Source organism: Mizuhopecten yessoensis, unplaced genomic scaffold (assembly GCF_002113885.1).
Source record: "Mizuhopecten yessoensis strain PY_sf001 unplaced genomic scaffold, ASM211388v2 scaffold6411, whole genome shotgun sequence".
Classification (NCBI taxonomy): domain Eukaryota; kingdom Metazoa; phylum Mollusca; class Bivalvia; order Pectinida; family Pectinidae; genus Mizuhopecten; species Mizuhopecten yessoensis.
In genome coordinates this window covers 526,234-538,996 of record NW_018406536.1, presented here as the reverse complement: position 1 = coordinate 538,996, position 12,763 = coordinate 526,234, and the positions used below count along the sequence as shown (strand labels likewise).

At 34.8% G+C, this 12,763-nt stretch overlaps 1 protein-coding gene across 6 annotated transcripts in view; it reads right to left on the bottom strand.

Annotated features, from left to right (window-relative positions):
* Positions 1-418: 418 nt before the first annotated feature.
* Positions 419-12,763, bottom strand: part of LOC110452118 (transcriptional coactivator YAP1-like) — a 43,762-nt gene continuing 31,417 nt past the window's right edge. For 2 of the 6 annotated variants that reach the window (XM_021500455.1, XM_021500452.1), the window contains 5 exons: positions 10,858-11,063; positions 10,429-10,627; positions 8,750-8,842; positions 6,718-6,821; positions 419-5,871 (listed from right to left, as the gene is read on the bottom strand). In XM_021500455.1, coding sequence (XP_021356130.1) covers positions 5,785-5,871; positions 6,718-6,821; positions 8,750-8,842; positions 10,429-10,627; positions 10,858-11,063 — 689 coding nt within the window. In that variant the 3' untranslated portion in view covers positions 419-5,784. Of the gene's footprint in view, positions 5,872-6,717; positions 6,822-7,903; positions 7,951-8,749; positions 8,843-10,428; positions 10,628-10,857; positions 11,064-12,763 lie in introns of those variants that run through there. The other 4 variants (XM_021500453.1, XM_021500457.1, XM_021500454.1 and 1 more) reach the window with 3 other exon arrangements.

Genomic DNA, 12,763 nt, shown 5'->3' with positions numbered 1-12,763 from the left:
AACCCTTCAGTTGAATTACTCCTGGTCAGAACGCCTGTTAAGTGTTGTTCAACCCTTCAGTTGAATAATGCCTGTTAAGTGTTGTTCTCCTGGTTAGAATGCTTGTTAACTTTTGTTCAACCCTTCAGTGGAATTTCCTGGTATTCCTGATCAGAAAGCTCGTAAATTTTGTTCCGTCTCCAGAGGAATTACTTCTCATCAGAAAGATTGTAAGGCAATGTTTTGAGTCTTCAGTAGTACAAGTCCTGTTTGTTAATCATCGTTGGATCTTTCTGCCTGTTTCAACATAATCACAATTCCAGAGATGCAGCTTGTTTGTGATAGTTTGTCAAAAGATCTGGTCTACAAAGTATGGTTGACATCATCAATACGGATACCACACAAGCTTTATTTTAAATCAATCACAACAAACAAAATATTTCTTTTTGCTTATTTTTATTTACATTTTTTTCTCTTTAATTTTCTTTTTTTACCCATAACTGGGATACAAATATAATGAACAAATGTCTCACCACTGAATATAATGTAAATCTATGAAAGGTGAAACTTGGTTGAGATCGTATTTACATTTCAGTGCTAACAGAGTTTTAATATTGACCTCTATAAATGTCATTTCAATGTTTTTTTATAGACAAAAGATATATAATCTTTATAATATTTATATATGTATTAAAATGTCATTTTCACTGATGGACAAAATAATAAACTGATAAAAAATGACTATGGGGAGAAAATATCATAAACTTGTACTATGGGGAGATGAGGTGATTTCAAATGGAGTTAAATGCAAATGAAAAATTGTAGGAAAATAAAGTGAAAATAATTTGAACCTATTTACACCAATCAGTTACATAATTACAGATGCGACAAGAAGAAATCCTGCTAAGAAATACAAACTTTTGGAATGTATATTTGCTTTGTGACAGAAAGCAAGTATTATTGACAGTGTGTAGTTGAAGTACCTTTAATAAAACAGCCCAACCAACTTTTGTATAACATCGCAATAATGAAAATTCATTGGTTTTTAATCAATTTTCCAGCAAGCTTTGCCAGCCCAGCTGACCCGCACTTTGATTGATCTCCCTTAGTTTCCTACAATTTCCTTGCTTCCATTCGATGTCAATATCGAGGACGGTAACCATGGGGATGGGACACTACATGAGGATAGAGGCGTACAAGTGAAAAATGAAAGAGGGGCAGGGTGGGTTTCAACGGGGCAAAACTATTGACAAAAATATGTATGGGGTTAAAATGACTACAGGGTAATCTGCAGAATGAGGTTGTGCATAAACGTTTATTTTAATCGCCAAGTTTTAATTTAAGTTGAGTGAAAATTGCAACATAAGCCAACTCATCAATGTCGGTAATCTATTGTGACTTGTGTTAAATCTTTCACACATTTCTAACCTCAAACTTGTGATCAGCACCTACTTGATGGCATTTTAATATGAAATATCACCATGTCATTGCCGTTTTGTTGAAGATATAGTGTTAACTGGGGGTTTTAAACAGAACTTTTGATTTTCTTTTACCTTTTATGCACAAACCCATTCAAACATATATTAATGTCTACTGTATAAATCAATAGCACTTAATAAAACACATCTATAACAGAACATAAGGGGAAAATGTGATCACCAGCTCATAATATAAACCTTTAATATCTCTCTTAATGTTACTTTACTATTCAGAAAAAGAACTTTCCATTCTAATAATCATGAGAAACAAAAAACTATATCAACCCTTACTACCCCCAAGATAGGATAAAAAAAATCCCTCTCGGAAATAATTCTCAACGTACATTTGACTTTGTACAAATATAATATTAGGATCATATGAATCCAGTTAAGGTTAGAACTAGAAGTATGGAATCCTTTCACTTCCTTTAATTCAGGGGCCAACTCCAGTTACAGCGGAGTTAGTCCGGTGAATTAAGGACTTAATCAGTTTTCGAGATGAAAGGATTTTTATAAACGAAATGTAATTATCTTCATTCCCTTGGCAGTCAAAAACACTTGTTAAATAAACATTGATGTGTTTCAGCCTTTTTTCTCAGACTTTTCCCGTCTGTGGTAGTCTTCTTTACCATGCTCAACAAAGACATTTTGTGTGCATAATTCAGTTTCTCAGTAATTTACTACCAGATGCTTTAATTATTGTTTTCACTTATTGCTTTCTCAAGCATCACATTAATTTTCTCAGGAATTCATCCTTGAGAAATTATTTTCCGTGAGAAAACAAGGAGTCATCAAAATAACATGGACATTTGGAATGTATACTCTCTTACACAATGGCTTATATCCCGGACTGCCTTTCTCGTAAAAAAATGTGCTCCAAAGCACAATGTATCAAAAGTCTCCACAGTGTACCAAAATAAAATCTCCTTAAAACATTTCAACAGTCGTGAACTTTGGAATCATTGTAATATAACATGACAAGAAACAATATGTATTATATTGTTTCCACCCATAGTGTAATGAAACGTTAATGCAGACAGTTTGCATTTAACTTTCAAAAGGTACCAACAATAGTTGTCTGCGGACAAGCCTTGTGGGTACGGTATTTAAAAAATATTGATAAAAATATAAAAATGCTGAATAACATTTATTTCTGAATGCCCCGAAATACACAAATATTTTACATATACCCAGTCTGGTTGGACGGTTTGACATGGAGAAGCGAACACATTCCCTTCTTGTCTTTGCCCAGTTGATCTGACTGGGCAAGGATTTTGAAGACTTCTTTCTCCTGGTATTTCAACAGGGTATGGCACTTGAATGCACTTGAAATGGTAGCGCGTAGCTTAAGCATTCAGAAACAAATTTATCATGCAGGTGCTCTCTGCGTATCAAAACACTATACTTATACGATACCACCACAACAACGAAATCACGTACTTGGTTGTCACTACTACAGCATGTGGGTAGCACTCTGAAGGGGAGACAACTCAGAATTATATCACAAAATTGGCCTTGCTCGTGTTGACCATACATGGCAGTCACAACAATACACAAATTTCTGTAGCTTCACTCGTTGTAAAATCAATTTGACAATATTCTTCTACATGTCAAAGTTTATCAATATAATAAACGAATAAAGGCATCATTCTGTATTTTTTAAATTGGAGGGCATGTGTTTCCTACAACCACAAAACAGAACATCGTCAGTACACAAACAACCTTTGAAAAAGAAAGACTGGATTTTTTTCATTTTTGATCTGTTGTGACCACCAAGTAGGAACTCGTACTTCACATCAAATATCTAAGAAAGCAGAATTTGTAGGTTGAACCGACTATAACTGTTAACTGAATTGGTGAAACAAATATTCCAAATACCTGTGTTCATTTACATATATCTAACTCATAATAAAACTTTTTTTAATAGTTTTTCGTTTTGAAAGAATTTTTTTCTACCATTTCCTTAGAGAAAATATTAAAATTTATCATCAAATTGCTATATTTTTGAGACTACACATAATTACTATATTATCTCAAGACTCTGTGGACATTCATGAGTACATAAAACTTAGTCCAAAATGAATTAAAACCTTAGGTTAATATTTAAAGATATTTAAAACTGTCATAGTACATTTGTTAAGTTCTAACTCTACATACCAATCATGCTAATTGTCAAGAAATATTAGGATAAAATTCAAATTTCTACTAAATAATTAATAAAATTGTTATTATCATCATCATCATCAATATGTTTTATGTAATTAGTCATAAAAAGATTATAGAGGTAAAGTACCCTAACAGATATATAGGATTACTAGTATATACACACTGGCATACCAAAAAGTTAACTCTAAATCTTTTTTTGTTGTTGTATACAAATATTGCAATTTGAATATAAAAAATCAACAATTATTTAACAATGAGAAAAAAATTCTAAAACCCCATTTTTTTCCAATAAATAACCAACACATTTTTGCATAGTCGGACATCTAATACGAAAAGCTGGACATATTCGGACATCTAACACGAAAAAGCTGGACATCGCTATCGAGTCTAAAAGTTACACCAGCGAACATTGCTATCGTGTCTAGGTTACACCGATGGACAACAGATGACAACATTCGTACCAGCCAAAACTGCTATAAACACTTCTACAAGACTTCTGCAGCAGTGTTACAAATAAATCCACGAACAGAACAAAACTTCAATCCCATATGGCTGCTGATTGCTGGTCAATAGAAAAAGAAACTTCTTTATCCTTCATAGTGTGAAGGACTGTCAACACATAAAGAACATCAAAGCACTACATAAAACTTTTTTACCGTCTTCAGGACAGAAAACATTTTCCAGATTAAAATATAGAATTTTCCAAAATAATAACTTTTACATTAATGATTAAATGCTATCTAAAAGGACAACAGTCTGTTAATTGGTTTTCATTTCTTAAGTTCATTCTAAGTAATTGGAGGGGCCTGCCCCAAGTTTAAAGTTCAAGAAATTCAAGAAATAAGAAATATGACATTCCTTCTTAAGAAAAATATACAACAATTGAAAAAGTTCATAAAAAATGCATACTGTGCCTTAATTTGTTTAGTATCAAATGTAAAATAATTTCAAGGCATTAAATATATTCAATGTTATTAGATGTGAAAAAATATTTTTTAAATCAGCAGTATATTAGCATAACACGATCGAGTTGGGGGTAACAGAGTTCCCTCCCTTGAAAAAAAGATTGGACAGCAAAACCGAGTTTTGCCAACAATATCACCAAGTTCAAGGTAACGGGGGAGCTTTAGTACATCATCAGATCTATTGGTCATCTACCAGTGCTAATGTATACGCTAATAAATGACCGTTTACTGGACAGACATTATCAATCTTGCTAATGAATGACCATTCACTGGACAGACATTATCAAGATAGATAACTTGATAACATCTTTTCGATTTATGCGAGAGTCCTCTCCCCATAAACAAGACCTAATTGGCAAAGTAATTTTTGAAAGGAGCTCTCATGATGGAACTTTCAATTTTGCACAAAATAAATATGTAAATATTTGCCAGTAAAACTTGATGATATTGTTGTTATACAGTAGGCCTCTTAATATATATATGCAACAACATTATATTCCAGAAAAGATAGGCCAAGTAACACACAAGTACGCTATAGCAAAATGCTTGAAAAATCTCTAAACACGAAACAAATATACATAACTTGTACTTCAGGGCACCTCTTGAACCATATAATGATACGATAATAACACTGACACATCATGCTTTAGTTATATACGATTCTTTTTATAGGGGCGGCAAATACAAGATTTCAAAACCTTGGTAAAATATTGTACGACCAACCACACATTATGGGTGTCCATGTTTATGTGGATAATAATAACAGTTCAATAATACAATCATACACGAGTGAAATACTCTATCATACACTTGAATACAAAATATATTTTTTTTAAATCGTTTTCATATTTTTCCCTGATATTCTATAAAAAAAGTCTATTGGAAAAATAATTCATATCGAAAAAAAAAAAGAAAAAACATTATTTAACAATGATTCCATTGGTTACTCCTAGTGAACACTTTCACCAGAAATAATTTCAACTGGCAACATGGAATAGTGATAAAAAAACAAGAAGATTGGCAGAGGAAAGCTCCATCCAATGTAATCATGAATGAAAGTGTTTGGCTCCACCTCCTGTAGTCATGATTGACAGAAAATGACTCCATCCCCTGCTGCAATGATTGGCAGGATATGGCTCCGCCCCCCTGCCGACCTTGTGATGGTTTCCAATGTAATGAACTTTGACCTCTATTTCTCACAACCAGGTCAGTAGATTGTCTTCAAGCTTGTTCGAATTTAACACATTCTCCATATCATTTAAGAGTTCATTACTAATATCTTCCTGTAAAAAGAAAGAAAAACAAATTGTTAGAATTTTTAAACATATTCAATCATCATATTAAGCTCTTAGCAACATAGTCAAAATATGTCTTTATTTCTTATAATATCTTTAGTTTACATGAACCTATTTATGTCCTTAAGTTTTTATCATTATTGATAACAACATAAGTAGTTATAAAGAGCAATTAGTGGCTCATTAAACTTTCATTCTGATCGGTTTTTTCCTAGATCAATAGGCCTATCATGGATGGTAAAAGATAAATGTGTAATCTTAAAGGACAAAAACTAGGGCCGTTTTTCGTTTATTGCAATACAAATGGTTGAATCAGATGAACCACAGTTGTTCGTTTATGAAATAAGGTCGGACCTAGCAATCTGATGCTGTTTTCAGGCGAGCCTTGACATAGCCTTGCAAGGCCTACAGAAACTTTAACATGTCCATCAGGTATTATACCCGAAAATGCTATGTTTAAAAACGGACATACCGGTTGTTCCGCATAAACTAACAGGCCCTAGAGTCGGGTCATCTCAAAGACATCTCTATTGTATAAGATGGGGCCTCTCAAAAGGTGATTACTGTACAATATTTGTGTATGAGAGGTGGTCTCAAAGCAAATTTTCTGTATAAGGAAAAGGGATAATCTCAAAAGGGATTACTGCACAATTGTTTGGAGAGGATGGTCACTATGACTCAATTGTATAGGCAAAAGGGGGCCCTCTCAAAAGTTGTACAGTACTTGCTTATGAAGGGGTGGTCTGTAAGCAACTGGATAGGCAGGAGGGGTGCTCTAAAAAGTCAGTTCTGTATTGAAGGGGTTGTTTCTGACGACTACTTGTGCTGCCTTACCTGTAAACTAGGTACCAAGTCTTCACTATCCATGTTGCTCGGCTCGCCACTTTCACCAATGTTACCTCCAATGTCCATGTTATTGAAATCTCCCTGTCTGTGTCCTGTAATATAACCCGACATGTTAACCGCGTTATTGAAATCTCCCCGTCTCTGTCCTGTAATATAACCCGACATGTTAACCGCGTTATTGAAATCTCCCCGTCTCTGTCCTGTAATATAACCTGACATGTTAACCGAGTTATTGAAATCTCCCTGTCTGTGTCCTGTAATATACCCTGACATGTCAACAGAGTTTGTGAAATTTCTCTGTCTGTGTCCTGTAATATAACCTGACAGGTAAACAGAGTTTGTGAAATTTCCCTGTCTGTGTCCTGTAATATAACCTGACAGGTAAACAGAGTTTGTGAAATTTCCCTGTCTGTGTCCTGTAATATAACCTGACAGGTAAACAGAGTTTGTGAAATTTCCCTGTCTGTGTCCTGTAATATAACCTGACATGTCAACAGAGTTTGTGAAATTTCTCTGTCTGTGTCCTGTAATATAACCTGACAGGTAAACAGAGTTTGTGAAATTTCCCTGTCTGTGTCCTGTAATATAACCTGACAGGTAAACAGAGTTTGTGAAATTTCCCTGTCTGTGTGCTGTAATATAACCTGACATGTTAACAGAGTTACTGAAATCTCCCTGTCTGTGTCTGTAATATAACCCGACATGTTAACAGAGTTATTGAAATCTCCCAGTCTCTGTTCTGTAATATAACCTGACATGTTAACAGAGTTACTGAAATCTCCCTGTCTGTGTCTGTAATATAACCTGACATGTTAACAGAGTTATTGAAAGCTCCCAGTCTCTGTCCTGTAATATAACCTGACATGTTAACCGAGTTATTGAAATCTCCCTGTCTGTGTCCTGTAATATACCCTGACATGTCAACAGAGTTTGTGAAATTTCTCTGTCTGTGTCCTGTAATATAACCTGACATGTAAACAGAGTTATTGAAATCTCCCCGTCTCTGTCCTGTAATATAACCTGACATGTTAACCGAGTTATTGAAATCTCCCTGTCTGTGTCCTGTAATATATCCCGACATGTTAACAGAGTTATTGAAATCTCCCCGTCTCTGTCCTGTAATATAACCTGACATGTTAACAGAGTTACTGAAATCTCCCTGTCTGTGTCTGTAATATAAACTGACATGTTAACAGTTATTGAAATCTCCCTGTCTGTGTCCTGTAATATAACCTGACATGTCAACAGAGTTTGTGAAATTTCCCTGTCTGTGTCCTGTAATATAACCTGACATGTTAACAGAGTTATTAAAATCTCCCTGTCTGTGTCCTGTAATATAACCTGACATGTTATTGAAAACTCACTGTCTGTGTCCTGTAATATAACCCAAGATGTTTACGGATTTATGCACAAAACAGCTGAAAATCAGATTTTAAATCCTTTCTACAGGAAAAAGAAATAAAAGAGTTTGCATTATACTAAAATTTCAGTCAAAGGGCTCAAAATATTCGTCTCTGATAACAAAAGTTATCTCCCTATACTTAAAACGTTTATATAGTTTGTGGTAGTTCATTAAAGACAAAGTTATGTTTATAATGCTTTACATGTCTAATTACAACACAACATGTGCATCCATCTGTTGTGTGAATGTGAATTTAACCAATAAAATAATTTAAGACTGCATTTGTACTGACACGTCTCTACTTCTTTAAGTTTTCTTAAACAGGGAATAGGATTTGTGCTCGCTGTCATTTTTGTCCGGAATGTTTCTTGAATGGAACACTACAGGAATATATTTCTTTTTAATTGACATTATTCTTTTCACTTTTGGGGTATGAAGCAGAGCAAACTAAATCTAAAATAAGCTAGGTTTTTAAGTACACATGCAATCTTCATGCCTGAAATAAATATCAATCTCTATCACTGATATGAATATTTGCTTGAATGAAGCTAAACCTTTCATTAATGTCTGAAGGTTCTTCGTGTTAAACTGTACTTAAACACATCAGACTTAACGTACCTCCTTCTTGTGTGTCCATTTCATCTACGTTGCTCAGGAAATCTTCAGGAGTTCTAGGCATGCTGTAGTTGGTCCCTGTCCCCATTCCACCTTCAACACAAACCAATAACATCATATGATACCAGCCAGAACCACACATCAATTTGCTATACTTGCTGGGGTAAAAACTGAACATGGTTTTTCTCCCATTTTGAATATTTGTCAAATATTTGAAATTTCAATCAGTTTAGCTTACAAATTATATATAGAGATATATATGTGTCACAGAAGTAAGGAATTTCTAATTCTGTATATAACTTAGTAGTCATCCAACGTCTTACATGCATATTTTTCCAGTCAAAGCATTCCATTCCATCAAAATAATTTACAAATTTGCTTGGGGGGGAAAAAGGTCCATTATGTATGCGTCACCCTGCTAAAATACTAGCCACTTCCTACCAGCTCGGCTAGGGAGAATTCCTTTTTAGCTCATTTGGTAGAGCATAAAGATGAATAAGCCAGATGTCCCAGGTTCGACTCTAACTATTTAAATTTTTCCAAATTGCTAATGTCATTTTCGTTTCATCTTTACATGAGGTAATACACTTCCTTGTATATTACACATGTGATTAGTACTAAAAGATAAGACTACGTGGTTTCTAACACATTATACCAATGATAGTGTAAAGAGTTGTCTCCCTTTGTATTTACCATAGTTGCATTCCTTCTGAACACACATTCCAATGCTTCCTGAATTAACCAAGACCAAACTTATTTTAAAGACAGGTTAACGTTGGGTTTGGAACTCTTTTGTTGAAGTGGCGTAGCATACAACCTTAACTCATTAATTACATTTAAGGTAATCTAACTATAAAACACAAGACAACACCTAAAACAATATACTCACCTGTTGGACTGATATAATCTCATACATCTACCTACATATACATTATATTTCTCCACAATAGGAAAAATCAAGAAAAAATGATGTATAACAAAATAACTACATATTGAAAAGCTTCTTTTCTCACCAATGAACAAGGAAAGAATAAATCTAAGAGGTACATTGGCTTAATTTAATCAAATAGTAGGAATCAAAACCTTAATATCTTCCAAAGTATTTGCAGGAAGCAAATTTGAGTGATTGCATTATCCACTGTATCAAATATTTGTAAAATATACTTCAAATATGTTGCATTATCTGCTATTGCAAATATTTCAGAAATACAGAGCGGATTGCAGAATCCGATATATTTATGAAATATGGTGTAAATAGTTACTGGTAAATATTATCTTCAAGATGGAGTCAATCACTTCTCTAAATCACAACAACACAGAGGGTCATCTTTATAAACTTTCTCCAATAAGATGAATATAGGAGTTATCTCCCCTTACCTTCTGCTATCTCAATGACTTTGCCTATTTATCCTAGATTTTTTTAGTTATATTCAAACTATAGTTAAATTGTAACATTTTTTTAGCATTTAATGAAAAATAAACTACTTTTGGCCTTGGCTAAGAAAATCTGGTTAAAAAGCTTCATTTTGTAGCAAAACAAAATATACGAAATGCCAATACATCATTCAACTTTTGAATAGAAAAATTCACTTGGCTCCAATGCAATTTCACACCAGGAGTGAGCTGTTGTTTGGACCCCGAGTGATTTACAAAAGGAGTCAGTCTGCAATGATGTAACCTACCAACTCCACTGTCAGTGCTTTCCTGCCTGGAGTGATCTGATGAGTTTGTTTGGCCCAGGAACGGGTCTGTGACTGACGTCATTTCGTTGGCTTGAGATATGTTTATGCTTTGTGACACGGGTATCGCGTCCTGTTGTTGCTGCTGCTGCTGCTGCTGTAATTGTTGCTGTGCCTGCATCTGTGCCCGCAGGAGCATCTCCTAGAGGATAAACAATATTGCTAAGCTCAGGCTCAAACAGTTCAACCATCACTCTAAATTAGGTTCTTGTCGGTGTATTTACCGCCAATTACCTGGTTCCCTGAGCTTGATCCTTTGCCAAAACTATTTCATATTTAGTAATTCATAATCAACACAGAATGAAACATAAAAAGGCAAAAAAGCTGAAGCTACCCGAGTTATGTTCCTATTAGTACATTCACAATAGCTACCTGTCTTGCAATTTCTTCCTGTCTCTTGCGCAGCCTTTCTTTCTCCATTTGTAGTTTGGAGAATTGCAGATTAGCCTGCTGTGAACGTTGTGTGCCCCCATTTTGTTGCGGGTGTTGAGGGGGTGGAGCCAACTGTTGACCCATCTGTCGCTGACCCGGTCCGGGACCTACTGAGTTTATTCTAGCTTGTTGACGCATCCGTTCAGCTGTAGGAATAAAACAAGAGTGTTATTTTGAAGCTGTGCTGATGAAACCAATTGGAATTTAGGCTATAGTTATCAAGAACGTTTTATGAGGAATTATAACATCAATGCTGAAATAGAAAATTCTCTGACTAAACTTCGGAAAAAAGTGAGATTTCAACTGATATTGTACATGGATCCATCATTTTTTAAACAACAGATGCATTTCTGTGACTGATACATATGGCAATTTTGTGGGGTTTCATTTTTTATAAATGTTTTTACCGAGTTAACTGGAATTTGAAAGTAATGAACCAGCCAAGATCTAAAGGTTGTAAAACCAACGGAAGAAAATCCATCAACTATGTCACTTGTTTACCAATTTTCTCAAGTAAAAACTGGTAAATCAGCTGTATAAATCACCTATATACCTCGTTATTGATAATAGCTATATATTTCCACGAAATATCTGTCTGAGGTAAATACGTATTGTCAGGATAAAGCGATGTTGACACTCATTACAGTGTTAAACTTAAAGCCTGGTAAGCTTACAATAGTTAATTTTATTGCTGTGAGAAACTGACTAGACTTGATACAGTAGAGCCAGACAGACAATGCCCCACAGGTGGGGGATAAACACTTTGCCTATGTATATATATGTAGCCTTAATGTACATATAGGACTACATTTGACTTAATAAACATCCCAGACTAACTCTATTTATGGATTGAAAATGCACCTTTATACCAATTTTTCAGATTTAATGTTAATCTAACGGATGTGCAATGGAGAGATTTAGATATGTATTAGTGAAAAGATATACTGCACATTTGTCCTAATTATCACCCAAGCATAAATACTTATGAATTCATATATAGCTATAAACTTGATATATTTTACAACAGTTATGACACAAGTTATCCAACACAGTCATGCAGGCGACTCCATATCATGTCTGATTGGGGAATTGAGCCCTAGTTGGCTTTGTGAAAGGTGAATGTGTACTCCACTCTGCCACCCGACCACCACATAACTCCAGGTTTTACACCAAAACAATCTGATTGAAATACAGTAACTTATCACCTTTACTTGACATCACATCATACATTAACTTAACGTCTCGCACCCGAAGGTAACTTTAGTAGACTCTACCATAGCTTTATCTGGAGGAGTCCATTGTGGTCCACAGTGGTGAAAGGGTTAACGTCTTACACCAAATCAATCAGATTAACACACGGATGTTAATTTATCACCTACCCCATAGGTGTTAAATTAACATATGTATTTAAATCAAATTAACATCAAATCTTTGTGTTTGGTACAGAGAAAAGCTTGATTTTATTTGAGACATGGGGGTTATCAAATACAGCAAGTATGGTACATTAGGTAGTTTGGAGGGGGGAGGGGGAAGAAAAAAAATGTATTGAACATGTGCACTTTCCGCAAAGTAGGCAATGATAAGACAGATTAAATAAATATTAATTCTGTTCCCTGGATACTGTCCAACATTGGGTTGAGTAACACTGCATGCCAAACTTGATGTAAATCAGAGTGAGGGTTGGCAGCACCACCAATGACCAATTTGTCTGATGAATTATAGACCGACATATGGGCTAGGCCTGTCCTTTGTAATACAGGGGCAGATAACTCAAAACAACTAGCCAAGTAACCTTTCAGGGTACCCTGTGTTGTCACTGCGAGAGCAAAAAGAAAATGTAGTCAGG